The sequence below is a fragment of the Staurois parvus genome, unplaced genomic scaffold (genome assembly GCF_062004578.1).
Source record: "Staurois parvus isolate SC_StPar_1 unplaced genomic scaffold, SC_StPar_1.0 ptg000140l, whole genome shotgun sequence".
In the NCBI taxonomy this organism is placed as follows: Eukaryota; Metazoa; Chordata; class Amphibia; order Anura; family Ranidae; genus Staurois; species Staurois parvus.
In genome coordinates, this window is record NW_028317936.1 from 2,522,323 (window position 1) to 2,550,315 (window position 27,993).

General features: G+C 43.0%; 1 protein-coding gene across 5 annotated transcripts in view; it reads right to left on the minus strand.

The window, feature by feature from the left end:
* Nucleotides 1-27,993, minus strand: part of TNC (tenascin C) — a 253,590-nt gene that overhangs the window by 55,364 nt on the left and 170,233 nt on the right. For all 5 annotated transcript variants that reach the window (XM_089673551.1, XM_089673552.1, XM_089673553.1 and 2 more), the window contains 4 exons: nt 23,627-23,746; nt 22,632-22,775; nt 14,012-14,142; nt 6,060-6,192 (listed from right to left, as the gene is read on the minus strand). In XM_089673551.1, the coding sequence (XP_089529677.1) occupies nt 6,060-6,192; nt 14,012-14,142; nt 22,632-22,775; nt 23,627-23,746 (528 nt within the window). The remainder of the gene's footprint in view (nt 1-6,059; nt 6,193-14,011; nt 14,143-22,631; nt 22,776-23,626; nt 23,747-27,993) is intronic.

The window sequence follows — 27,993 nt, forward strand, 5'->3', positions numbered from 1 at the left end:
ATGCAGTATATATATATATATATATATATATATATATATATATATACACACACACATATGTATATATATATATATATATATATATATATATATATAAAAATAAATAAATATACATATATATACACAATATTTATTTATTGAAATATATATTGAATATGGGCAAAATTGTAGCATTTCAAATATATGTCAATAAATAGATAGATATGCATGTTGAAATGCATTTTTATTACAAAAATATATGAAAAATATTTTTAAAAATACATTTTAAATATACTGTATGTCTTTCAAAATACAAATCTACATTTTTGGAATGCATTTACAAATATATGTAAAAATATATGTTTAAAATTACTTTTTTATATGTTAAAAAAAATCTGAAGAATATATTTAAAAATATATATATTTTTTAAAAAAAAAATTCATATATTTTGTAATAAAAATGCATTTCAACATGGAGTATATATATGTGTATATATATATATATATATATATATATATATATATATATATTGAAATATATTGAATACGGCCAAAATGGTAGCATTTCAAATATACAGTCAGGTCCATAAATATTGGGACATCGACACAATTCTAACATTTTTGGTTCTATACACCACCACAATGGATTTGAAATGAAACGAACAAGATGTGCTTTAACTGCAGACTGTCAGCTTTAATTTGAGGGTATTTACATCCAAATCAGGTGAACGGTGTAGGAATTACAACAGTTTGCATACGTGCCTCCCACTTATTAAGGGACCAAAAGTAATGGGACAATTGGCTTCTCAGCTGTTCCATGGCCAGGTGTGTGTTATTTCCTCATTATCCCAATTACAATGAGCAGATAAAAGGTCCAGAGTTCATTTCAAGTGTGCTATTTGCATTTGGAATCTGTTGCTGTCAACTCTCAAGATGAGATCCAAAGAGCTGTCACTATCAGTGAAGCAAGCCATCATTAGACTGAAAAAACAAAACAAACCCATCAGAGAGATAGCAAAAACATTAGGCGTGGCCAAAACAACTGTTTGGAACATTCTTAAAAAGAAGGAACGCACCGGTGAGCTCAGCAACACCAAAAGACCCGGAAGACCACAGAAAACAACTGTGGTGGATGACCGAAGAATTCTTTCCCTGGTGAAGAAAACACCCTTCACAACAGTTGGCCAGATCAAGAACACTCTCCAGGAGGTAGGTGTATGTGTGTCAAAGTCAACAATCAAGAGAAGACTTCACCAGAGTGAATACAGAGGGTTCACCACAAGATGGAAACCATTGGTGAGCCTCAAAAACAGGAAGGCCAGATTAGAGTTTGCCAAACAACATCTAAAAAAGCCTTCAAAGTTCTGGAACAACATCCTATGGACAGATGAGACCAAGATCAACTTGTACCAGAGTGATGGGAAGAGAAGAGTATGGAGAAGGAAAGGAACTGCTCATGATCCTAAGCATACCACCTCATCAGTGAAGCATGGTGGTGGTAGTGTCATGGCGTGGGCATGTATGGCTGCCAATGGAACTGCTTCTCTTGTATTTATTGATGATGTGACTGCTGACAAAAGCAGCCGGATGAATTCTGAAGTGTTTCAGCCAATATTATCTGCTCATATTCAGCCAAATGCTTCACAACTCATTGGACGCCGCTTCACAGTGCAGATGGACAATGACCCAAAGCAGACTGCAAAAGCAACCAAAGAGTTTTTTAAGGGAAAGAAGTGGAATGTTATGCAATGGCCAAGTCAATCACCTGACCTGAATCCGATTGAGCATGCATTTCACTTGCTGAAGACAAAACTGAAGGGAAAATGCCCCAAGAACAAGCAGGAACTGAAGACAGTTGCAGTAGAGGCCTGGCAGAGCATCACCAGGGATGAAACCCAGCGTCTGGTGATGTCTATGCGTTCCAAACTTCAGGCTGTAATTGACTGCAAAGGATTTGCAACCAAATATTAAAAAGTGAAAGTTTGATTTATGATTATTATTCTGTCCCATTACTTTTGGTTCCTTAATAAGTGGGAGGCACATATGCAAACTGTTGTAATTCCTACACCGTTCACCTGATTTGGATGTAAATACCCTCAAATTAAAGCTGACAGTCTGCAGTTAAAGCACATCTTGTTCGTTTCATTTCAAATCCATTGTGGTGGTGTATAGAGCCAAAAATGTTAGAATTGTGTCGATGTCCCAATATTTATGGACCTGACTGTATGTCAATATATTTGGGAAGAAAATTTTAAAAATATTTTTCAAATATATTTTTCTTCCATGTGGGTTGGGATGCTATTGACTTCCCCAGGGTCAGGGACAGCCCTTTATTTGTTGTCTTCTGCTCATGTCTCATTGCTGGTCAGATGAGTTGTTCCCCCCTGGAACCTCATTGCGCTTGGTATTTGCACCTTTTTTTTTTTAGAAATACAAACAGGTAAAATGTCTCCTGTCTACGTATTTCATCTGTGGATTTAGATGTTTTCCTGGAATTCATCGTTACATTTTCTAGAAGGTATAATATCAGTAGGAAATGGAGTGATACCCATATGGAGGAAACAATACGGGGGGATTTTTCGGAGCAGGTTTTGTACAGATGTTTTATATCCTGTATATGTGAGAAGTTATCACGATGTTCCATAAATCTATTACAACCCTAATACGCTCAGGGATTATGCAGAGACACCTCTTCTCCTACCTCACTACTGGAGTACGTCCAATTATTTTTGGAGAACACATGGAAAGTCTGCTGCTGATAAATTCAAAGGTTGGATTCTATTAATTTGGGTACTAAAAAAATATGAAATGTGTAATTTTTTTTTTTTTGTGGAATATTTATTTGCCGATTGCAATGGTTGTCATTGTAGTGTGACATTGTACAAGCGCTGCTGTTCAATAATTGCCTCGCTGCGCGCTACCCTAATAGAGAGGAAACTCCAGCAAAATGCGACACAGAGAACTGCAGGGGGTTCTGCTCATAGCAGCTAGCTGGTTCCTAGTTATTATTTTTAGAATGCATAAAAATATAACCAAATGTTCGGCCTTAGAAACTTTCTGTATTAGTTTTCACGAGCTCCGCTTTATGAAATGTATGTTATATCAGACGCCTCGAACTTCACACTTTCAACGCTTAGACAGAAAGAAAAACAATGAATTTAAATTAGGATTCTTCAGACCATTGTGTGGCGTTGCGCCAAAATTTGTTGCCTTGGAAAAAAAAAAAAAAAGTACGGCATGCTCTACTTTTTTTTTTCAGTGCAATGGGTGTAAGTGCATGTCCATGCAACGCATGAACAGGAAACAGGAATTTTATTCAAGTGGAAAAGAAAACAAAGCATTAAAAAAAAAATTGACTCAAGTGAAAGAAAAAAAGCAATGCGTGTAAAAAAAATGTTATTTAAGCAAAAAAAAAAAAGCAATGCATGTAAAAAATGCAATGCAATGCAGCAAATGTAAAAATGAAACAGGAATTTTATTCAAGTGAAAAAGAAAACAACGCAGTAAAAAAAAAATGCCTCTTATGGGCAGCAGACCAGTCTTTTTTCATATGCAAACTGATGCAAACCATCAAATAAAGTGCATGGGCAGCCAAAACCTGCCTATTTCATTTTGAATAGAGTGGGGAAAGGTTGGAACCTCTATCAGGTTTCTATTGCTATTCTGGGTTCCGTTTGCTTCTTGTGTGGGACAGGGAATAAGAGAAAGTCTCCAACAGAGAAACAGGCAGCAATACAAAAAAAATATGGCATGCCTTCTAGACTTCCCCATCTCTTTTGGAGGACAAGATTTTTGCCTGTGTCACTGTTGGGGAATCTTCCCTCACTTCCAGTTTATTGTCTCAGGACATGAAGTTGTCACCAGGATATGAAGTTTTGAAGTTCTCCAGGCCATGAAGTTCTGCAGGAAAGGAAATCCTCAAGTTCTCCAGGACATGAAGCTGTCCTCAGGATATGAAGTTCTGAAGTACCCCAGTACATGAAGTTGTCCCCAGAATATGAAGTTCTGAAGTTACATGCAATGCATGTAAAAAATGCAATGCAGCAAATGTAAAAATGAAACAGGAACTTTATTCAAGTGAAAAAGAAAACAACGCATTAAAAAAAGTTCCGAAGTTCTCTAGAACATGAAGTTTTCACCAGGACATGAAGTTCTGAAGTTCCCCAGTACATGAAGTTGTCCCCAGAATATGAAGTTCTGAAGTTCTCTAAGACATGAAGTTGTCACCAAGACATGAAGTTCTGAAGTTGTCCAGGACATGAAGTTGTCACCAGGACATGAAGTTCTGAAGTTCTCCAGGATATGAAGTTCTCCAGGACATGAAGTTGTCCCCAGGATATAAAGTTCTGAGGTTTTCAAGGACATGAAGTTCTCCAGGACATGAAATTCTGAAGTTCCCCAGGACATGAAGTTGTCACAAGGATATGAAGTTCTTAAGGTCTCCAGGACATGAAGTTCTCGAGGAAAGGAAATTCCTAAGTGCTCCAATACATGAAGTTCTAAAGTTCTCCATGACGTGAAGTTGTCACCAGGACATGACATTCATGAAGGACAGGAATATCTCTCTACAAGTAAAAACCCAATAGTAGTTCTAATTTCTTTCCACTCTATGTTGTCACCAGGACATGAAGTTTTGAAGTTCTCCAGGACATGAAGTTCTGCAGGAAAGGAAATTCTGAAGTTCTCCAGGACATGAAGTTGTCCTCAGGATATGAAGTTCTGAAGTTCCCCAGGACATGAAGTTGTCCCCAGAATATGAAGTTATTAAGTTCTCTAGGACATGAAGTTGTTCGGGACATGAAGTTGTCACCAGGACATGAAGTTCTGAAGTTCTCCAGGACATGAAGTTGTCCCCAAGATATAAAGTTCTGAAGTTTTCCAGGACATGAAATTGTCACCAGGACATGACATTCATGACAGACATGAATATCTCTCTACAAGTAAAAACCCAATAGTAGTTCTAATTTCTTTCCACTTTACATTGTCACCAGGACATGAAGTTTTGAAGTTCTCCAGGACATAAAGTTCTGCAGGAAAGGAGATTCTGAAGTTCTCTCTACAAGTAAAAACCCAATAGTAGTTCTAATTTCTTTCCACTTTACGTTGTCACCAGGACATGAAGTTTTGAAGTTCTCCAGGACATAAAGTTCTGCAGGAAAGGAGATTCTGAAGTTCTCCAGGACATGAAGTTGTCCTCAGAATATGGAGTTCTGAAGTTCCGCAGGACATGAAGTTGTCCCCAGAATATGAAGTTCTGAAGCTCTCTAGGACATGAAGTTCTTCGGGACATGACGTTGTCACCAGGACATGAAGTTCTGAAGTTCTCCAGGACATGAAGTTCTGAAGTTCTCCAGGACATGAAGTTCTCCAGGACATGAAGTTGTAACCAGGGCATGAAGTTCTGAAGTTCTCCAGAACATGAAGTTGTCCCCAGGATATAAAGTTTGATGTTTTCCAGGACATGAAGTTCTCCAGGACATGAAATTCTGAAGTTCCCCAGGACATGAAGTTGTCACCAGGACATGAAATTGTCACCAGGACATGAAGTTCTGAAGTTCTCCAGGACATGAAGTTCTCCAGGACATGAAGTTGTCACCAGGACATGAAGTTCTGAAGTTCTCCAGAACATGAAGTTGTCACCAGGATATGCTGTTCTGAAATTCTCCAGGACATGAAGTTTTCCAGGAAAGGAAATTCTGAAGTGCTCCAGGACATGAAGTTCTAAAGTTCTCCATGACATGAAGTTCTCCATGATATGAAGTTGTCACCAGAACATGACATTCATGAAGGACAGGAATATCTCTCTACAAGTAAAAACCCAATAATAGTTCTAATTTATTTCCACTCTACCAGAAAAAAAATGGCTGAACACATGCTAATCACTTTTTAATAAACTAATCATCCAGTTCACAGACTCATGTCACAGCCCATACATGTGTAGTCTTGTTGGTCCCATAAAACACGTCTTACATCATTTAGTTATTTGACTGTTACAGGGTGGCATGTATCTTCGTATGTGGGTGTGTGCATGAGAACCAGCTTAACAGATGATAATAAAGCAAAAGTAGTAAACCTCTTACTTGTTGTGAATTCAGTTTGGATGAATTTACTCTTGACATTTCCATTTATGGACTGCAGTCTTACAGTGTATTTAGCAGATGGGCTGAGATCTAGCAATCTGTATGAAGTAGCATCAGGCCCCAGATCAACTTCCTGTAAAAAAGAAAAAAAAATAAATCATTTGATGGTAAAAGAAAAATCACACATTTGTTCAGTTCTTTTTTTCAGCATATATCCCCATAGACTAAAAAAAAGAGACTAACTTGGATAATTGACCTTTGGTTCTTTGCTGAATGTGCCATTGGATGCCATTAACATGCTGGGCTTTACATCTCTACAAAAAAATGGCGGAACTTTGAAATGCAGACTTTACTATTTGGAACTTATATCCACTTGGTGGTCCTCCATTTTACTGTATATAGGGCCATTCAGAGGATGGATGCCTCCTGAGGCAGCCATTTTGGCAGCCCCCCCACATCTGTTGTTGGTTGAAAAAAGCTGGCGGCTTAGGTTGCTAGGATGCCAGACTGCACGGCATCATTGGTTGCTAGGATGCTGGTGGCTAGGGCTGCATAATGTTATTGTCAGCTTAGGCCACACAGTATCTTTGGTTAGTGTCTGATATTGACACTGGTCGTAGCACTGCCCCAACCTGGTCAACTCAGTTGGTCACATGGACTGATTTTATATATCATAAAGATGGTCCATATAGTGAACCTTTGTACAGTCCCTTTAAGGTCATTACAGAGGACAAGAGGCCACTCTTTCCGTCTGGAGAAAACAAAGTGTAACCTCGACATATGGAAAATCTTCTTCACAGTTGAGCTGTGAAAATATGGAATAGACTCCCTCAAGAACTGGTTCTGGCCAACTCAGTAGATTGTTTTAAAAAGAAAATCTGGATGCATTCCTAAATGCACAAAATATAACTGGATACTAACATTTATAGGTAATAACGCCAGAGATTATTGATCCAGGGAATACGCTTTTGGGGGATCAGAAAGGATTTTTTTTTCCTGGTGGGGCAAGTTGGGATTTTTGCCTTTCTCTGGATCATCTTTGTGTGTAGAGGATTATATATATGGAGGTTTTCTATTTATTTTTTTGTTTCTTTTGGTTGACCTAGATGGACTTTTTTCAGCCTGATTAACTATAGAACTTTGTATGACCAAGAAACATATGTTTTCAATACTTCTTTATTAAAAACAATAAAAAATGCTGCAATGGAATGAACGATATAGCAAGCCAAGCAGAGTCAAAGGAGACGTGTTTTTCTTTAAAAGGTCAATTCACCCGAAACCCAGGGCGGGCTACCTCATTGTGCCAACAGTGGAACAAGTGTAATATATGGACACTTGTAGCCTCCACTGGAAGCCCTTGATCAGTGTTGTCAAACGTACTGAAAAATAGGCTTTTGGTTTATGTATACTTGAATAATTATAAAAAAAAAGACTTTTGGAATTACATATTAAAACATGTATACAACCCAAACCCAGGGTAGGCTTTCTCATTGCGCCAACAGTGGACCTAGCATACTATATGGCGAATTGTGGTCTCCAATGAAAGTCCATGGTAAGTGTCATCAAAAATACTGAAAAATGGATTTTTGATTTACGCAGACTTAAATAATAAAAAAAAGTCTCCTGGCATATTAAAAAATGTATAAGCCAAAATCCCAAGCCAGGCTTCCTCATGGTACCAAGAGTAGACCAAGCATAATATATGGCCACTTGTTGTCTCCACTGGAAGCCTTTGATGAGTGTTGTCAAACATACTGAAATATATATTTTTGGTTTTCATCTATTTAAAAAACTACAAAAAGACTTTTGGAATTACATGTTGAAAATTGTATAAGGCAAAACCCAGGGCAGGCTTCCTCATTGTGCCAACAGTGGACCAAGCATAATATGTAGTCTTCACTGGAAGCCCTTGATGGGTATTGTCAAACATAGGGAAAAAATATATTTTTGGTTTATGTATACTTAATAAAAAAAAGATTTTTGGAATTACATAGTAAAACATATATATATATATATATATATATATATATATATATATATATATATATATAAAACCCAAAACCCAAGGCAGGATTCCTCATTGTGTCAACAAGTGTAATATATGGCCACTTGTGGTCTTCACTAAAACCCAAGCCAGGCTTCCTCATCATGCCAAGTGTAGACCAAGCATAATATATGGCCATGTGTAGTCTTCACTGGAAGCCCTTGATGAGTGTCATCAAAAATACTGAAAAAATAGATCTTTAGTTTACGCATACTTAAATAATTAAAAAAAAAACTTTTGCAATTACATATTTTAAAAATGTATAAGCCAAAGCCCAAGCCAGGCTATCTCATCATGTCAAAAGTAGGCCAATCATAAGATAAGGCTACATGAGGCCTTGATGAGTATTGTCAAAAATAATGAAAAACAGATTTGTGGTTTACGTATACTTAAATGATTTAAAAAAAAAGACTTTTGGAATAACATGTTAAAATATATATATAAACAAAAACCCAAGCCAGATTTCCTCATGCCAAGTGTAGACCAAGTATAATGTATGGTCTCCACTGGAAGCTCTTGATAAGTGTTGTCAAGCATACTAAAAAAATTGATTTTTGGTTTACATATACTTAAACGATATTAAAAAAAAAAGACTTTTGAAATTACATGTTAAAATATATAAAACCAAAAACCCAAGCCAGGCTTCCTCATCATGCCAAGTGTAGACCAAGTATAATATATGGCCACGTGTGGTCTTCACTGGAAGCCCTTGATGAGTGTTGTCAAACATGCTAAAAAATAGATTTTTGGTTTACATATACTTAATTTATATAAAAAATAAGACTTTTGGAATTGCATGTTAAAATATATTTAAACAAAAATCCAAGCTAGGCTTTCTCATCATGCCATGTATAGCCCAAGCATAATATATAGCCAGGTGTAGTCTCCACTGGAAGCTCTTGATAAGTGTTGTCAAGCATACTAAAAAAAATAGATTTTTGGTTTACATATACTTACACGATATAAAAAAAAGGCTTTTGAAATGACATGTTAAAATATATAAAACCAAAAACCCAAGCCAGGCTTCCTCATCATGCCAAGTGTAGACCAAGCATAATATATGGCCGCATGTAGTCTTCACTGGAAGCCCTTGATGAGTGTTGTCAAACATACTAAAAAATAGATTTTTGGTTTACATATACTTAATTGATATACAAAAAAAAACCTCTTGGAATAACACGTTAAAATATATTTAAACAAAAACCCAAGCCAGGCTTTCTCTTCATGCCAAGTGTAAACCAAGCATAATATATGGCCACGCTTAGTCATTAAAAAAAAAAGAGTTGGAATTACGTGTTAACCACTTGCTGTCCGCCTGCTGTTTATAAACGGCAGGATGGTGGCACTCCAGGGGCGGGTTGCCGTTCATAAATGGCGCCCGCCATTTCTAGCTGTGCGCGCTCCCTGGGAGTGCGCAGCACCGTGATCCATTGCCCGCTCTGTCCTCCGGACACAGTGAAACACCGATCGTTGGACGGGATCCCGATCATGTGATCACTGATTGGCCAGTCAGTGATCACATGCAAAGTAGTAAGCAAGATGTCACTTGTGACATCATTGCTTACTACGTGTGAAATCTGTGAATGATCACAGAGGTCACATGGTACAAGGCTATTCACAACAGCCTTGTACCATGTGACAAGCTGTGACCAATCACAGCTCACTCAGTATTTTTCAATGGCTGCAAGAATGCAGACAGAGAGAAGGAGAAATGATTGCTTTTACATCCTATATGGGTTTGGACTTTTTCATTTGCATACCAAAAAAAAATAAAAATTCCACCAAAATAAAGCTTTATCTGTCTCAAAAAAATGGTAAAAAATTCATATGGGTACAGTATTGCAATTGTAATTCAAAGTGTGATAGCGCTGAAAGCTGAGAATTGCCCTGGACAGGAAGGGGGTAAAAGTGTCCGGACAGGAAGTGGTTAAAAAATATATAACCCAAAACCCATGACGGGCTTCCTCCTTAGGTCAACAGTGGAACAAGTGTAATATATTGAAGCCCTTGATGAGTGTTGTCAAGTTGGAATAAAACATGTAGAACCCAAAACTCAGGGTAGGCTTCCTCATTGCACCAACAATGGACCAAGTATTATATAATATGCCACTTGTACTCCCCGCTGAAAGCCCTTGATGAGAGCTGTCAAACATACTGAAAAATAGATTTTCAGTTTACATTTACTGTACTTAAAAAAATTAAAAAGAATGACTTTGAAATGACATGTTAAAGTTTATGTAAGAGTTCAGTGATTGGGTTTACGTAAAAGCAAGAAGAACATATGGGACCAATCTGTCACGTTCTATTTTCTGGGAAAAAAATAAAGGTTAACTTTCACCACGATGGCACGTCAGAGCTAACGTTTGGATCACTATGGGTTACTGCACTTTTACCATCTCTTTTTTTTTTAAATAAAGACCCAGACGTTGAATAATTCTCCTCAACGTTGTGTAAACTTTGGATAATTATGCTAAAAGCCCTCAAAAAAAAAAGTGAAGGGAACTTCTGAAAATGTTAAAAAAAAAAAAGTCAACCATAAAAACTTCAAAAAAGACTTTCGACGTTGACACAGAAATATGGCGAGGTGTTAATTTTTCAAATCATTTCCAAACATTCCCCAGCAGCAGATGACAACCAGTCAAAAGCTTTGCGGAGTTCTCTTTCTAGGGAGGCTTTGAAAGTATGTTCTTTGGCATCACGTCAATAGCCTTCTAAAAAAACTAATAAACCCACACAACTTGGTCCGCTGGTCTAATTGTTCCATATGTTTACCATATGACATATTATATTAATGGGACGTCACGTGAAGTAACAAGCCTCCTACTACTGTTCGTGTCCACTTACAATATTTAGAAAAGCTACCAGTGGTCTGTATGGAAATCATTACTAGGACACCCATAGATTTTTTTTTTTATTCCATACACTTCGGAACACATGATAAGTGGTGTGACTTTTATGGCTTGTATCCTGTTTTTATCAGTGAACATTTTTTTTTTACAGATCTGAACATAGACGTATTTCTTCTAAAGGGCCCATATAAATTTTTGCTGCGTCCAGATTTGTGAAAAGAAAAAGGAAGAAATATCTGTCTCTGAGGTCCTGCATATGGAGCATTTTTATTGGAGTACAACAGCTGCCTGAGTCATCACAATGGAGGATGCTAAGCAGCAATGGCCACCTGCATCCTAGCAATGGAGGTTGCTAGATAGCAAGGGTTGCCTGTGTTCAGGTAATTAAGATGGCTAGGGGGTAACAACTGCCTGCATCCCAGCAATGGAGGACACAAGACAGCAATAGATGCCTGCATGCTAGTAACAGATGCAGCACCCTCCAAGCATAGGATGCTAAGAAAATTTTGTTTTTGGCTTCTTTTGTAGTCAATGGAGCAATCATTGTTCTGGTCTGTTCTGGGGTTCCACAGGCTTGGAGTTTGATTGCTTTTCTCTGACTCTGGAAGAAGCTTTGAGAACATAGGGAGGGTGTTTCAATTGACCAGCCTGAATATTTATCATGGCATGGCCAGGGGCGGACTGACAACTCATGGGGCCCCCGGGCAAAAGGGGATCATGGGGTCCCTGTGTCTTTGCCCAAACTCAAAAAAGCTTATGAAAAAGGTACCAGGGGCATCTCATGGGGCCCCTTACTGGCCCCGGGTCCTCGGGCGGTGCCCGAGTTTCCAAATGGTCAGTCCACCCCTGGGCCTGGCCAATCCTTGTAGAGGAGTGCCCAGAAGGTGGTAACTAGTCTGAAGCCCTGGAGAGATTGTTGTCTCTCCCCATGAGGGTTCCAAACCTTGGGAAAGGGGGGGGGGTGGAGGCTTCTGCCCCTTTTGCCCATCTGAGGTAGCCTATTGACTCTGGAGCTGAGGCCCCAGCAGTGTCAAAGCTGAGGGCCTGGAGTGGTCTTCCTAAGGAGCTGGGTGTGGGTCTTCTCCATAAGGGATCAGGTCTGGAGAAGTATTATCTCCCTCACAGATGTCTGTAGGAAGCTGGAAGGTGTGCAACTGTCCCGGGGACTTGTGAGTAATGACCCTATACTGATTCTTGGTGACTGTGGGTCCTGTTGGAATATAAGTGCAAGAGGTAGCGAAGGACTGAGGAGGCTCTCACAGGGTCTTACAGTACTGGCCATTTCCCTGTTCTGGAGTGTGAGCCTAGAAAAGTGTCCTCTTGTTACTGTGCAGCATTTTGGAGTATTCCATGTCCTAACCCCTCTTCTGTTTAACGTTCTTCAAGCAAAAAAATAAAAAAAATACCCCCGACTGAGTTACACAGAGGGGGTAGGGGTAGGCAGCAATAGTCACTTGCGTCCTAGCAGTGGAAGATGCAAAAGCCACCAGTGCCTTAACAATGGAGGACACCAGGCAGCAATAGATGCCTGCATTTAAGCAAGGAAGGACCCCAGGCAGTGGTAACCACCTGCACCCAAGCAATGGGAAGGCCAGGAGGCAATAGCTGTCTGCAATCTAGCAATGGAGGCTTCTAAGTATTAATAGCCATCTACATCCGAGCAACTAAGGAAGCTAGGTGTCAACCACAGTTTGTGTCCTAGCAACAGAGGGGAAAGTAGATACCTGCGTCCTAGAAACAGTGAATTAGTAATTGTGGCCTGCGTCTGATGCTAGAACACAGGCCGGTATTGGCCTCTAGCATCCTCAGCTGCTTGAACACAGTTGGCTATGACTGCCTAGGGTTCTCCTTTGCTAGGATGAAAGTAGCAGTTGCTGCCTAGCATCCTTTTATACTAGGATGCAAGCATCTATTTCCACCTAGAATCCTCTGTTGCTAGGGCACAGGCAGTTGTTGCCCCCTAGCCTCCTTAATTGCTAGCACAGAGACGGCTGTTGCCACCTAGTATCCTTCATTGCTAGAACACAGGCAGGTAGCTATTGGTCCCTAGCGTCCCCAGTTTCTTGGATGCAGGTGGCTATAACTGTCTGCACCCTAGCAAAGGAGGATACTAGGCAGTTATAGCCACCTGCATCCAAGAAGCTGAGGACGCTAGGGACCAATAGCTGCCTGTGTTCTAGCAACGAAGAATGCTAGGTGGAAACAGCCATCTCTGTCCTAGCAACAGAGGATGCAAGGGGGCAACAACTGCCTGTGCCCTAGCAACAGAGGATGCTAGGTGGCAATAGATGCCTACATCCTAGTATAAAAGGATGCTAGGCAGCAATTGCTACCTTCATCCTAGCAAAAGATAACCCTAGGCAGTCATAGCCAACTGTGTTCAAGCAGCTGAGGATGCCGGAGACCAATACCTGCCTGTGTTCTAGCATCAGAGTATGCTAGGTTAGGTGGTAATATCTGCCTGCATCCTAGCAACCAAGGACACTAGGGGACAATAATCATCTACATCCTAGCAACAGAGGATGATAAACAAAAATAGTTGCCTGCTTCTAAGCAACGGAGCATCCTAAGGGGCACTAGCCGCCTGTGTCCTAGCAATGAAGGATGCTAGGGGGCAATAAACATTTACACTTTAGCAAATAAGGATTCAAGGTGGCAATATTGTCTGCATTTTAGCAAATATTCTAGTATATACTCAAAAATCTAACACAAAAGAAATTAATGCAGGGTGGAAAACTGTAAATTGTGTGTAGTAATGTCACCGCACCCACAATATCGGAATTTCTGATCTCAGACAGCAGCCCGAAGCTTTCTGCAGAAGTTCTTTCAGGTCAAAAAAAAAAGCAGCAAATTGTTCACCTTCTGGGATGAATCATTGCTAAAATAATTAACACTTCTGAAGCTATTTTGGTATTAGTGTCTCAAGCTATTTAGGCATTTGTGAAAAAAAAAAAAAAAAACTGACTGTCGACATTCATGCTTTTGATGAGCAGGTAACACGATGAAATAAACATATCAAAGCTGCACGATAAGGTATTTTAAGGACGACATTAAATTACCTTGACTGTTCCATCTACAGACTCATAGATCAGCAAGAAACCGGTAATAATGGATCTTGGGGGTCTCCACGTGACCAGCGCTGAGTCGGCCTGGATTTCACTTGCAGCTAGATCTCTAGGGCCATCCAATGCTGTAAAATCAGAAAGTATGTATTTGTTATCTAACACGTCATATTTACTGTGCCTAAGGGTGTCTACATTGTATAAAAACAAAAAGTCAGAGGCAAGATGAAGTTGGTATCCAAATCCACAGAGCAAGGCCAGGAACTAGCCGGGTCAGCAATGGGAGATTAGCCATCATGAGCAGGAATACAGGTCACGGGGGAGCTGAAGAACACCCAGTGATTAGCACACACCAGGGTCTCCTTTAAATAGGCAGCTTGGCACCAATGAACCCTGGCTCATAGGGACTACATCTCTAACCCTGGAAGTTACCTGCTACCAAGCTACTGGCACCTGTGTTTCTTTGAGTCTTGTACCTCTGTCACCACCTTCAGGGGTGCTCTGACTGGAGCCTCCAACCAACGTACATGGACCTTGCTTAGCCTGCTTCCTTGGTATTGATCCCGGCCTGCTACCTGACCAAGCTTCTGCCTCATCATGTATGACCCTGGCACATCCTGACTAAGTCTATAACACTGGAGGTTAGCTGCCATCAAGCTACTGGCACCTGTGCTTCTTTGAGCCTTGTACCTCTGTCACCACCTTTAGGGGTGCTTGGACCAGAACCACAAGGGAAGCCCTCTCGCCACTTCAGCCTCCAACCAACATACGTGGACCTTGCTTAGCCTGCTTCCTTGGTACTGACCACGGCCTGCTACCTGACCAAGCTTCTGCCTCATCATGTATGACCCTGGCACATCCTGACTACGTCTCTATTCCTGGCAGTTACCTGCTGCCAAGCTACCAGTACCTGCCCTTCTTTGAGCCTTGTAACTCACCACCTTCAGGGGTTCTTGGACCAGAGCCACAGGGGAAGCCCTCTCGCCACTTCAGCCTCCAACCAACATACGTGGACCTTGCTTAGCCTGCTTCCTTGGTACTGACCCCGGCCTGCTACCTGACCAAGCTTCTGCCTCATCATGTATGACCCTGGCACATCCTGACTACGTCTATAACACTGGAGGTTAGCTGCCACCAAGCTACTGGCACCTGTGCTTCTTTGAGCCTTGTACCTCTGTCACCACCTTTAGGGGTGCTTGGACCAGAACCACAAGGGAAACCCTCTCGCCACTTCAGCCTCCAACCAACATACGTGGACCTTGCTTAGCCTGCTTCCTTGGTACTGACCCCGGCCTGCTACCTGACCAAGCCTCTGCCTCATCATGTATGACCCTGGCACATCCTGACTACGTCTCTATTCCTGGCAGTTACCTGCTGCCAAGCTACCAGTACCTGTCATTCTTTGAGCCTTGTACCTCACCACCTTCAGGGGTTCTTGGACCAGAGCCACAGGGGAAGCCCTCTCGCCACTTCAGCCTCCAACCAACATACGTGGACCTTGCTTAGCCTGCTTCCTTGGTACTGACCCCGGCCTGCTACCTGACCAAGCTTCTGCCTCATCATGTATGACCCTGGCACATCCTGACTACGTCTCTATTCCTGGCAGTTACCTGCTGCCAAGCTACCAGTACCTGTCCTTCTTTGAGCCTTGTACCTCACCACCTTCAGGGGTTCTTGGACCAGAGCTGCAAGGGAACCCCTCTCATCAGTTCAGCCTCCAACCAAGGTACATGACAAAGAGTGTCCTTGGTGTCACCTGGTTGCTGAGCCCTGGAAGGATGGGGGGGCCAGAATCTGGATACCCCTGTGAGTAAGTGGGTAAGGTCGCACAACCAGGAGGGTGGAAAGAGGGTGCAGTCTCTGGCTACCACCTACACATTGAGAGAGTGAAAACTACAGGGTCTGGTGTGCGCAGAAGGCTAGTCCATGTTAGGGATGCTCCTGCTGCTTGCTGTGGCCACGTATGCAACAGACCATCACCCACCAGCACAGATGTTATTGAACAGCAGCCGAAAAAGTTCAGAGATGACTGTGCACTTGGCTCAGTTAATATATGAATGCAGCCATTCTTAAAATGCATCTACCATTAAACTCCCCCTTAAGAATACTTGATTTAATGGACATATAACTCTATACTTTGGATCAGCCATTCTCAACCAGGTTTCCGTGAAACCCTAGTGTCCTTCAAGAGTTTAATAGGCGTTCCTTGAGTTGTGGATGATTGACCTCCCATTTGATAATGCTTGTGTAGTTCTAGTTCTAAAGTCACTCTAGTGCTGGGGCCAACACCACTTGGCAGAGCCAGTGAGATGACACTGATGTGCAAAGGAGGGCATTCCTTTCCATAACCATTAATGTAAGGAGCATTTTTCCCAATGAACCCCAACTGAATTATTTTAGCAGGGGTTTCCTGAGACTTGAAAATTATTTCTAGGGTTCCTCTGGGGCAAGCGTGGGCAATTCATTTTTCCAAGGGACCACATTAGAAACTTAGATTGCTGTGGAGGACCAAACTTAATTTTCCTCTGTATTAATTTTGGACTTTGGGAGGCCCCAAAGTACGTAAACCTCAGCGAGGAAGCTGACAGGCTTAGAGAGCCATGCCAACAGTGTAGGCATCAAGGGATAGCAAAAAGGCCAGATGTAGCTGCAAGTTTCCCAGGTCTGGTCAGAGGTAAAAAAGGTTGAGAAAGGTTGCTATAGATAACTGTAACATGTTTCACATCAGGGGAGGACTGACCATTTGGAAACTCGGGCACTGCCCAAGGGCCCAGGGTCAGTAGGGGGCCCCATGAGATGCCCCTGGTACCTTTTTCATAGGCTTTTTTGAGCTTGAGCAAGGACACAGGGGCCCCATGATCCCCTATTGAGGGCCTGGGGTCAGTAGGGGGCCCCATGAGATGCCCCTGGTACCTTTTTCATAGGCTTTTTTGAGTTTGGGCAAGGACACAGGGGCCCCATGATCCCCTATTGCCCGGGGGCCCCATGAGTTGTCAGTCCGCCCCTGTTTCACATGCTGTACCACCAGAGATGTGTATAAAGCAACGACATTTACAATTATTTATAAACCATTATCTGTTTTCGTTATAAAATATTATCAGGGAGACAGTAGTGGGGAAAAAATAGAACCTCTCTTTGGGGAATACTGATGGTGATTGCTGAGACAGGAGCTCAGGAGAAATGTATTTAGTTGGGAACACATACAGCAATTTAGAATACTTTTCATAGAGAAGGAATAAGTTAGAATCTCTACCATGTTTTTGACTAATTCATGGACCCCCACTTGATGGAGTTCCCTCCCTTTCTGCCCCCTGGACCAATGGTGGACAGAGTTACTTTGAAGACTTGCCTCGTGCTACTCTTTAAGAATATAAGTTGTCCTTTATTGAATGCAAGTCACCTCTGACTCAGCCCTTCCAAGGCTACCATTGACATGGGGCATATTTTCCTTCCAGTGGCATTTTTTGTTCCTTTCATCGACACCACTACCTTAGGGGCATTTTTTCCCTCCAGTGGCACCATTGACACAGGAGCATTTTTACCTTCCACTGAGCCATCAATGCAGAGGCATTTTTATCTTCCAGTAACATCACTGATACTGGGGTATGTGTTTCCTGACACCAATGACAAGGAATTTCTTCCTCTTAGCCCTATATTTTTTTACGGGACAGCATGTACACCGCTATTGAACTGTTTAATAAGAACACCCAGAGCCACCATTATGAATCATGAAGTCCCATACTGTCTGACAGGGCCCAAACGAACCCCCTCTTTGGGTTTAGATGAGTCAACAGTTTGGACCAAAATTTTGCTGTTCGGGTATTTGAACATGCAAACTTCTGCCCATTCGACCCCTGATTTTATATATGACAGCTTCCCACTGTCAGTGGTTTCTAAGGCAGCAGGGGGTGCTAGCAGTTGCCACATTCCCAGTAACTATCACAGATTTCGATAAGCCCCCCCACCCACAGACCCCCACAACCACAGGGTCAGGGTTGTGAGTAAGAGGCCCTTGTCCTCATCAACATAGAGTAATCATTCCTGCCACGGGGATTATTCCACCTACTTCTGAAAAGAAGTAATTAGTCCCCTCTCTGTCTCTGACCCCTGCTGAACTGATGGGGCCCCAGGAACTTTAACTGCTGGGAGCCACAGTCCATGCTCCCCCCATGACCACAGGACCAGGGATGTGGCAAAGAGGCTCTTAACCTCATCAACATGAAGTAATCTTCTCTGCCGATGGGGATTACTCCACCTGCTCCCAAAAATAAGTAAATTGCTCCTCTCTGCTGAAGTGATTGGGTCCCATGAACTTTTATTTAACTTCTGGGAGCCACAGCCCATGCCCCCCCCCCCCCATGTACAGACCCCCCCCCCATGACCACAGGACCAGGGATGTGGCGAAGAGGCTCTTAACCTCACCAACATGAAGTAATCTTCTCTGCCGATGGGGATTACTCCACCTGCTCCCAAAAATATGTAAATTGCTCCTCTCTGCTGCTGAAGTGATTAGGTCCCATGAACTTTTATTTAACTTCTGGGAGCCACAGCCCATGGGCCCCCATGCACAGACCCCCCACAACCACAGGGCCAGAAGTGTGCTGAAGATACTCTTGCCCACATCAACGTGGAGTAATCTTCTCTGCCATGGAGATTACTTCACCTACTTACATAAATAAGTAAATACTCCCCTCCCCGTCCCCAACCCTTGCTGCTGAAGTGATTGGGCTCCAGAAGAGAGGGCCCGTCTGATTACTGTGCATGTGCCCAAGGAGTTAACACAGTCCCTTCTCTGCCCACAGCCCCCCCTGCTAAACTGATGGGTCCTGTAAAAGAAGGCAGGCTCTACCCCCCCATTGGTGGCCCTGGCACTATTTCAGCACATGCTGCAACAATATTGGCCTTACCCCCTGGGGGAGGGGTGTAAAGTTTTGCACCTTCACCCTAAGCACTGCATGACTTTTTCCAGCCAGGATGATGCAACCCCAACATATGCACATAGGATTTAAATTATCCCGGCACCCTTATATACACTATATTGCCAAAAGTATTGGGACCCCCCAGTTAGTAGCAGTATTATAACAAATTGGAAGCAACTGGGAACAACAGCAACTCAGCCACCAAGTGGTAGGCCACGTCACATGACAGAGAGGGGTCAGCGCATCCTGAAGCGCACAGTGCGCAGAAGTCGCCAACTGTCTGCAGAGTCAATAGCTAAAGACCTCCAAACTTGGTGTGGCCTTCAGATGAGCCCAACAACAGTGTGTAGAGAGCTTCATGGAATGGGTTTCCATGGCCGAGCAGCTGCATCCAAGCCTTACATCACCAAGTGCAATGCAAAGCGTCGGATGCCGTGGTGTAAAGCCACTGGACTCTAGAGCAGTGGAGACGTGTTCTCTGGAGTGACCAATCACGCTTCTCTATCTGGCAATCCGATGGACGTGTCTGGGTTTGGCGGTTGCCACGAGAACAGTACTTGCCTGACTGCATTGTGCCAAGTGTAGAGCTTGCTGGAGGGGGGATTATGATGTGTGATTGTTTTTCAGGGGTTGGGCTTGGCCCTTTAGTTCCAGGGAAGGGAACTCTTAAGGCGACATTTTGGACAATTTCATGCTCCCAACTTGGGGGAAGAGTTTGGGGATGGCCCCTTCCTGTTCCAACATGACTGCACACCAGTGCACAAAGCGAGGTCCATAAAGACATGGAGGAGCCAGTTTGGGGTGGAGGAACTTGACTATCCTGCACAGAGTCCTGAGTTTGGGCAAGGACACAGGGGCCCCATGATCCCCTATTGCCCGGAGGCCCCATGAGTTGTCAGTCCGCCCCTAGGGGGGATTATAGTGTGGGGTTATTTTTCAGGGGTTGGACTTGGCCCCTTAGTTTCAGTGAAGGGAACTCTTAAAGTGACATTTTGGACAATTTCATGCCCCCAACTTTGTGGGAAGAGTTTGGGGATGGCTCCTTCCTGTTCCAACATGACTGCCCACCAGTGAACATAGCAAGGTCCATAAAGACATGGAGGAGCCAGTTTGGGGTGGAGGAACTTGACAATCCTGCACAGAGTCCTGAGTTTGGGCAAGGACACAGGGGCCCCATGATCCCTGACCTCAACCCCATAGAACACCTTTGGGATGAATTAGAGCGGAGACTGCGAGCCAGGCCTCCTCCCCCGACATCAGTGCCTGACCTGACAAATGTGCTTCTGGAAGAATGGTCCAACCTTCCCATAGACACCTTCCCAGAAGAGTTGAAGCTGTTATAGCTGCAAAGGGTGGGGCCAACTCAATATTGAACCCTACGGACTAAGAGTGGGGCCATTAAAGGTCATGTATGTGGAAAGGCCAGCGGAACAATACTTGTGTGTTGCTCTCAGTGTACATCCCGATTCTCATCCACCATTATTACCTATCCGCTACCAATTTCGTTTTTTTTTTTCAACGTTTCAGTTTTTTCCGCTTTAAAAGCCTCGCCGTTGTTGTAAGGTTTTATTTTGAAGAGCCGTTTCCTCGTAGAGCTATTAATCATTAAATGTATTTGTGCAGAGAATTTCCCATTAACAACAGAAAGCAATTACAGGTTTGCTTACTTTCAGCTGCCAAAGCGGGATAATCTCCTTTTTTTAAATGCCTCCAGATCCCGCTTGTTGACACCTGGTTTTGTGCATTTATGTGTTTCTGTCAAAATAACCCTCCAGCTCAATCATGGTATCAAGAGGCGCAGCAAAAACCCGCTTCTCGTCAAACAGATAAATCCTTTTTTTTGACAACAAGAAACGAAATGCGGAGGGCAAATAAAATACCATCCGCGAGAGTTAAAGTGTCTTGTTGAGCTATCAAGCTTTTTTTTTTTTTTTTTTTTTTTTTAAATTTCTATATTTATTTTTTATGAAGCCGTGGTGTTGCTACATGAACGATTTCTCCGTCGTACATTGGAGACAATCCATCAATCGAGGAAAAGTTCTGCAACAAATTAAACTGAATGAGTGCTGCTGCGTGGAATGAGAAAGATACAAATAACTACAGGCAAAGTATCTGTGGCGTGGATCGCCATTGTGGCAATTCCTTGAAGTCATTCAAGCTGTTCTCTCAGCGGCTCAGCTCACTTTGCCCCCCACCTCACCCCCGTTCTCAGAGACTCTGCTTTGTGTGTTCACTAGAGATTAGAGGACTGGAAGACTGTTGTACCACTGATTAGAATGGCAAAGCCAGGAGAGCTTGGTTGCTGAGTCACTGTTGGGGGGGGGGGCAAAGGGAGCTGAGCTGCTGAATCGCTGTTTCGGGGGGGGGGGGGGGCAAAGGAAGCTGAGCTGCTGAGTTACTGTTGGGCTGACAAAGGGAACTGAACTGTTGAGTTGCTGTTGGAGGGGAAGGGGAGCTGAGCTGCTGAGTTAGTGTTGTGGGGGCAAAGGGAGCTGAGCTGCTGAGCCACTGTTGGGGGGGAAGGGAGCTGAGCTGCTGAGTCACTGTTGGGGGGGGGGGGGCAAGGGAAGATGAGCTGCTGGGTCGTTGTTGGGGGGGGATGTAGGGAGCTGATCTGCTGAGTCACTGTTGGGCAGACAAAGGGAGCTGACTGTTGAGTCGCTGTTGAGGGGAGGCAAGGGGAGCTCAGCTGCTGAGTCACTGTTGGGGGGCAAGTCGAAGCTGAGCTGCTGGGTCATTTTTGGGGGGTGCAAGGGGAGCTGAGCTGTTGAGCCACTGTTGGGGGGGGGTGCAAGGGGAGCTGAGCTGCCTGCTGGGTCATTGTTGGGGGGTGGGGTGCAAGGGGAGCTGAGCTGCTGAGTCACTATTTGGAGGGGGAAAGGTTGGAGACTTTTAAGCACTTACAATGTTCAGGCCTCCCCCCCCCCTGCAAAAATGCTGTGCTAAATGCACCAATGTTATGCTACAAAGTGAGATTTCACACTTCCCTCATCCTGTCCTTCCCATCGCTGGGTGTGGTGTCACCATCCTTCCTGAAATATTTCCAGGGCAGGCAGATCAGGTCAAATCTCATGAGATGACACTCCAATGCAAGAGATGTGGCTGCTCTGTATTCCCTGGGATGTTGCTGGAAAGGGTGTGAGGTAAGTCTACAACCAAACTTTTCTTTTCTCTTTACAGACAGCAGTTTGATATTTTAAGGGGGAGGTGGGGCCAGACATGATAAACACACCTTGCAATTTAACACCTTCAGTGCTTTCGCTGTGAAATTTGAGAATGGATTGCTCCACAGTGCTTGCAGCTACAGCTCTAAAATTTGAGAATGGATTGCTCCCCAGTGCTTGCAGCTACAGCTCTAAATTTAAGAATGGATTGCTCCACAGTGCTTGCAGCTACAGCTCTAAAATTTGAGAATGGATTGCTCCACAGTGCTTGCAGCTACAGCTCTAAAATTTGAGAATGGATTGCTCCACAGTGCTTGCAGCTACAGCTCTGAAATTTGAGAAAGGATTGCTTCACAGTGCTCATAGCTACAGAGGTCAGTGACAGCTTGTTTTAAAGCTCAGTTACTGCTTTATGTTTCCTATTTACTGTATTTGTTGTATCTTTAAGTGAAACAAGGGTGGGAATTAATTTTCAGAACATGAACCTGAAAATAAAACCACAAATCAAAGTTCGGCTCCAAATTGTTGCCTCACCGGTTGTGAAGGTCGTAGAGATTTCCTTGCTTCTAAGAAGTCCTCTAACAGCGTAGATTTTTAGTGTGTATTCCGTAGCCGGCTGAAGTCCAATAATATCGTTTTCCACTGTGTTTCCTGAAACCGTTACATCCATAGCAGGAGCTGCGGTAAAGAAAGGAGATTTTTTTTGAGAAATCTTCCTAGTCCATTTTTGAAATGCATTTACAAAACTATGTAAAAATATATGTTAAAATTACTTTTTTATATGTTAAAAAAAATCTGAAGAATATATTTTAAAAATATATATTTTTAAAAATATTTTTCATATATTTTGTAATATATAAAAAACGCATTTCAACATACAGTATATATATATATATATATATATTTATTGAAATATACTTTGAAATATATTGAATACGGCCAAAATTGTAGCATTTCAAATATCTGTCAATATATTTGGGAAGAATATTTTTAAAATATATTTCAAATATATTTTTCTTCCATGTGGGTTACTGCAGATACAGGTTGACTTTACTGTTGTGGGTTTAGTAACACTTTAACCCCTTGACGCCGATCACACGCAAATATGCGGCCTCTCGGCATTTGGGCCTTGACTCGGAGCGGCCGCATATTTGCGTGCAATCAAAAGATACATATGAGCTGAGAGCGCGCGCTCCCAGCACATATGTCCGCTGCTCCCGGAAAGGTCCCCTTTTGATTGGGACCTTTTCCAATCATGTGACCGCCGTGATGGTGAATCACAACGGTCACATGACCCTAAAACCCCGTCTTGCCTCCTGAAACTCTTAAAGGGCCGGGAGGTGCCGGTGCCAAGAGGTTAAGCTGACTGTGAATGGTGTCCGGCCAACAGGTGACGATACTGTCTGGACAGACTAAGGAAGTATGTCGATGCAAAAACAGAACATTGCGCATGCATGGGGGATTTCTGGGCATGAGTAGAGATGTAACAGGTCACTTCAATGCCCATATCTCAGAAGCGACCTACTTACCGTTCTTTGCTGAGTAGGAGATAACATAATTGTCCACAGAAGCCAAAGAGGGTTTCCACAGTGCTAAAGCCTCAGACTCTGTGACATTGATGGCCCGAAGTGCTGATGGACTGTCAAGGGCTGAAAAATAAATGACATATCTCATGTTAAGCATTTGCACTAATGGCAAATAAAATGTTAATGTGTCTTTCTTGGCAGAACTGATTTATGACATGAGCAGTTCCAGTACAGATATCATTGTTACATGTTCATATCCTTACGGTTATTCTTTTGACTTCAGATGGTCTTTATGATCTAGGGCACCCTTTCTCAACTTTTATACCCTAGAGGAACTCTCCAAATTATTTTTAGGTCTCAAGGAACTACTGCTAAAACCAATTTATTGGGGGTCAGTGGGAAAAATTACCCTTACATTGGAGGTAAGTGGGAAGAGTGCTCCCTACAGTGGTGGTCAGTGGGAAGAATGTCCTTACATTGGTGATCGGTGGGAAGAATGTCCCTTACATTGGTGATCAGTGGGAAGAATGCTCCTTACATTGGTGGTCAGTGGGAAGAATGTCCCTTACATTGGTGATCAGTGGGAAGAATGCTCCCTACAGTGGTGGTCAGTGGGAAGAATTCCCCTTCCATTGGTGGTAAGTGGGAAGAATGCCCCTTACATTGGTGGTCAGTGGGAAGAATGTCCCTTACATTGGTGATCAGTTGGAAGAATATCCCTTACATTGGTGGGAATAATGTCCCTTGCATTGCAGGTCAGTGGGAAGAATGCCCCTTACATTTGAGGTCAGTGGGAAGAATGTTCCTTACATTGGTGATTGGTGGGAAGAATGCTCCTTACATTGGGGTCAGTGGGAAGAATGTCCCTTACATTGGTGATCGGTGGGAAGAATGTCCCTTACATTGGTGGTAAATGGGAAGAATGTCCTCCTTATATTGTTGATCAATGGGAAGAATGCTCCTTACATTAATGATCGAAGGGAAGAATGTCCCTTACATTGGTGGTCAATGGGAAGAATGCCCCCTATATTGGTGGTAAGTGGGAAGAATGTCCCTGACATTGGTGGTCAGTGGGAAGAATGTTCATCCTCGTTGGTGTCAGTGGAAGGATTAGTGCCTAATCATTGGTATCAATGGGGGGAATTTAGCCCCATCATTGGTGTCAGTGGGAGGAATAGTGCTCCATCGTTGGTATTAGTGGGAAGAATAGTGCCCCATCATTGGTATCAGTGGGAGGAATAGTGCCCCATCATTGGTATCAGTGAGAGGAATAGTGCCCAATCATTGGTATCAGTGGGAGAAATAGTGCCCCATCATTGGTGATCAGTGGGAAGAATATTCCTTGCATTGGTGGTCAGTGGGAAGAATGTCCCTTACATTGGTGATCAGTGGGAAGAATGTCCCTTACATTGGTGATCAGTGGGAAGAATGTTTCTTACATTGGAGGTCAGTGGGAAGAATGCCCCTTACATTGGTGATCAGTGGGAAGAATGTCCCTTACATTAGTGGTCAGTGGGAAAAATGCTCCTTACATTGGTGGTCAGTGGGAAGAATGTCCCTTACATTGGTGGTCAGTGGAAAGATTGCTCCTTACATTGGTGATTGGTGGAAAGAATGTCCCTTACAGAGAGTTAAAAAGTTTATGGGTGTCATGCAGCTGGCTCTTCCAAGTGGTGTTGGCCCTGGCACTAGGCATACATCTTAATAAGGGAAGTAAATCCACAGCCACAACTCAAGGAACCCCTAGCAACCTCTGAAGGAAACATAAGGTTCCATGGAACCCTGGCGGAGGATGGCTATTCTAAGAACCCTAAGACATTCATAATCTATACTAACTAGGTTGTATATCCATGATCTAATTTTTAAACCAAGTTAGTTGCAATTATTGCCCATTACGCAAAATGCAAGCTAATTTTATTAGCTATCTTGGAGGCCTCCAAACTGTCTAAATAAGCCAGTTTACTGTCCTTCAACTTTAGGGGGCTAGACTGTGACCAGTGGAAGTAAAAAATGTCCCATCATTGGTATCAGTAGAAGAAGGAATAGTACCCCATCATTAGTGTCAGTGGGAGGAATAGTGCCCCATTATTGGTATCAATAGGAGGAATAGTGCCCCATCATTGGTGTCAGTGGGAGGAATAGTGCCCCATTATTGGTATCAATAGGAGGAATAGTGCCCCATCATTGGTGTCAGTGGGAGGAATAGTGCCCCATTATTTGTATCAATGGGAGGAATAGTGCCCCATCATTAGTATCAATGGGAGGAATAGTGCCCCATCATTGGTGTCAGTGGGAGGAATAGTGCCCCATCATTAGTATCAATGGGAGGAATAGTGCCCCATTATTGGTATCAATAGGAGGAATAGTGCCCCATCATTGGTGTCAGTGGGAGGAATAGTGCCCCATCATTGGTATCAATGGGAGGAATAATGCCCCACCATTGGTAGCAATGGGAGGAATAGTACCTCATAATTGGTATCACTGGGAGGAATAGTGCCTCCTCATTGGTATCAGTGGAAGGAATAGTGCCCCATCATTGGTATCGGTGGGAGGAATAGTGCCCCATCATTGGTATCAGTGGGAGGAATAGTGCCCCATCATTGGTATCAGTGGGAGGAATAGTGCACCATCATTGGTGTCAGTGGGAGGAATAGTGCCCCATCATTGGTATCAGTGGGAGGAATAGTGCCCCATCATTGGTGTCAGTGGGAGGAATAGTGCCCCATCATTGGTATCAGTGGGAGGAATAGTGCCCCATCATTGGTGTCAGTGGGAGGAATAGTGCTCCACCATTAATATCAGTGGGAGAAATAGTGCCCAATCATTGGTATCAGTGGGAGGAATAGTGCCTAATCATTGGTATCAATGGGAGGAATAGTGCCCCATTATTGGTATCAATAGGAGGAATAGTGCCCCATCATTGGTGTCAGTGGGAGGAATAGTGCCCCATCATTGGTATCAATGGGAGGAATAGTGCCCCACCATTGGTATCAATGGGAGGAATAGTGCCCCATCATTGGTATCGGTGGGAGGAATAGTGCCCCATCATTGGTATCAGTGGGAGGAATAGTGCCCCATCATTGGTATCAGTGGGAGGAATAGTGCTCCACCATTAATATCAGTGGGAGAAATAGTGCCCAATCATTGGTATCAGTGGGAGGAATAGTGCCTAATCATTGGTATCAATGGGAGGAATTTAGCCCCATCATTGGTGTCAGTGGGAAGAATAGTGCTCCATCATTGGTATCAGTGGGAGGAATAGTGCCCCATCATTGGTATCAGTGGGAGGAATAGTGCCCCATCATTGGTGTCAGTGGGAAGAATAGTGCTCCATCATTGGTGTCAGTGGGAGAAATAGTGCCCCATCATTGGTGTCAGTGGGAGGAATAATGCCCCATCATTGGTGTCAGTGGGAAAAATAATGCTCCATCATTGGTGTCAGTGGGAGGAATAGTGCCTCAATGAAGCCAAACTCTAAGTAAATATAAAATGATCAAATTAACGTAGCTCTGCATTTAATAATAAAGAATTAAAAATGTTTTATGCTTCAAATATAAATAGCTAAATTTGACTTGGGTTAGCCACCTGCAATCCCCTATACAGCTGCACTCAGACTAGGAAAGAGAAGGACCAGGAGCCGATCAGATGTGTTGAATTTGCAAAATAGCAAATATGAAGAACATGCTGATAGAAGGAGAGATCAGAGTGAGCAGAGAGATGCCCTCGTTAGTCTTCTCCTCCCTGTCCAGTCAGTAAGCTTGGGGTGGAGAAGAGGCACCACTGTATTCCTTATCCATAAGTGGTATTTTATGCCTGGATGTGCTGTGTGACGGACGTGTGTAAATATCAGGACAGGATAGACAGAAATACAAATCCTTTGGCAGGTAAAAGTGTTCCCTTATATGCATATCATCTATGTGTTTAGTTGTTTGCCTGGAGGACAGCTTCGAAGTGATGCTTTGTTTTATGGCTTGTGTTACCATGTTGCGTTTCAACATGTTTGATCTTTTTGGATGTGTGAAAATAAGCACATTCTGGAGGTTACTATGCAAACATATGGAAAAACTCATTACTATGCAACCTACAAATAGTTGTTACTATATAGGAGTGCAAAGAACATATGAAGTCATGGTGGTATGTACATTGGGGTCTTTTCGGGGGGCTGTTTGGTGGAGGACTCCTAGAGTGCCAGCTCAGCTTGATTTTTATATATATATATATATATATATATATATATATATATATATATATATATATATATTTATTTATTTATTTTTTCACTTTAAGGGTTACTCCCCCTCATAGGAGGAGTTGGGGTACCCCTCAAGTGGGAGCAACTTGGGTCCATGTCAGGGGCTGCACCTGCGACC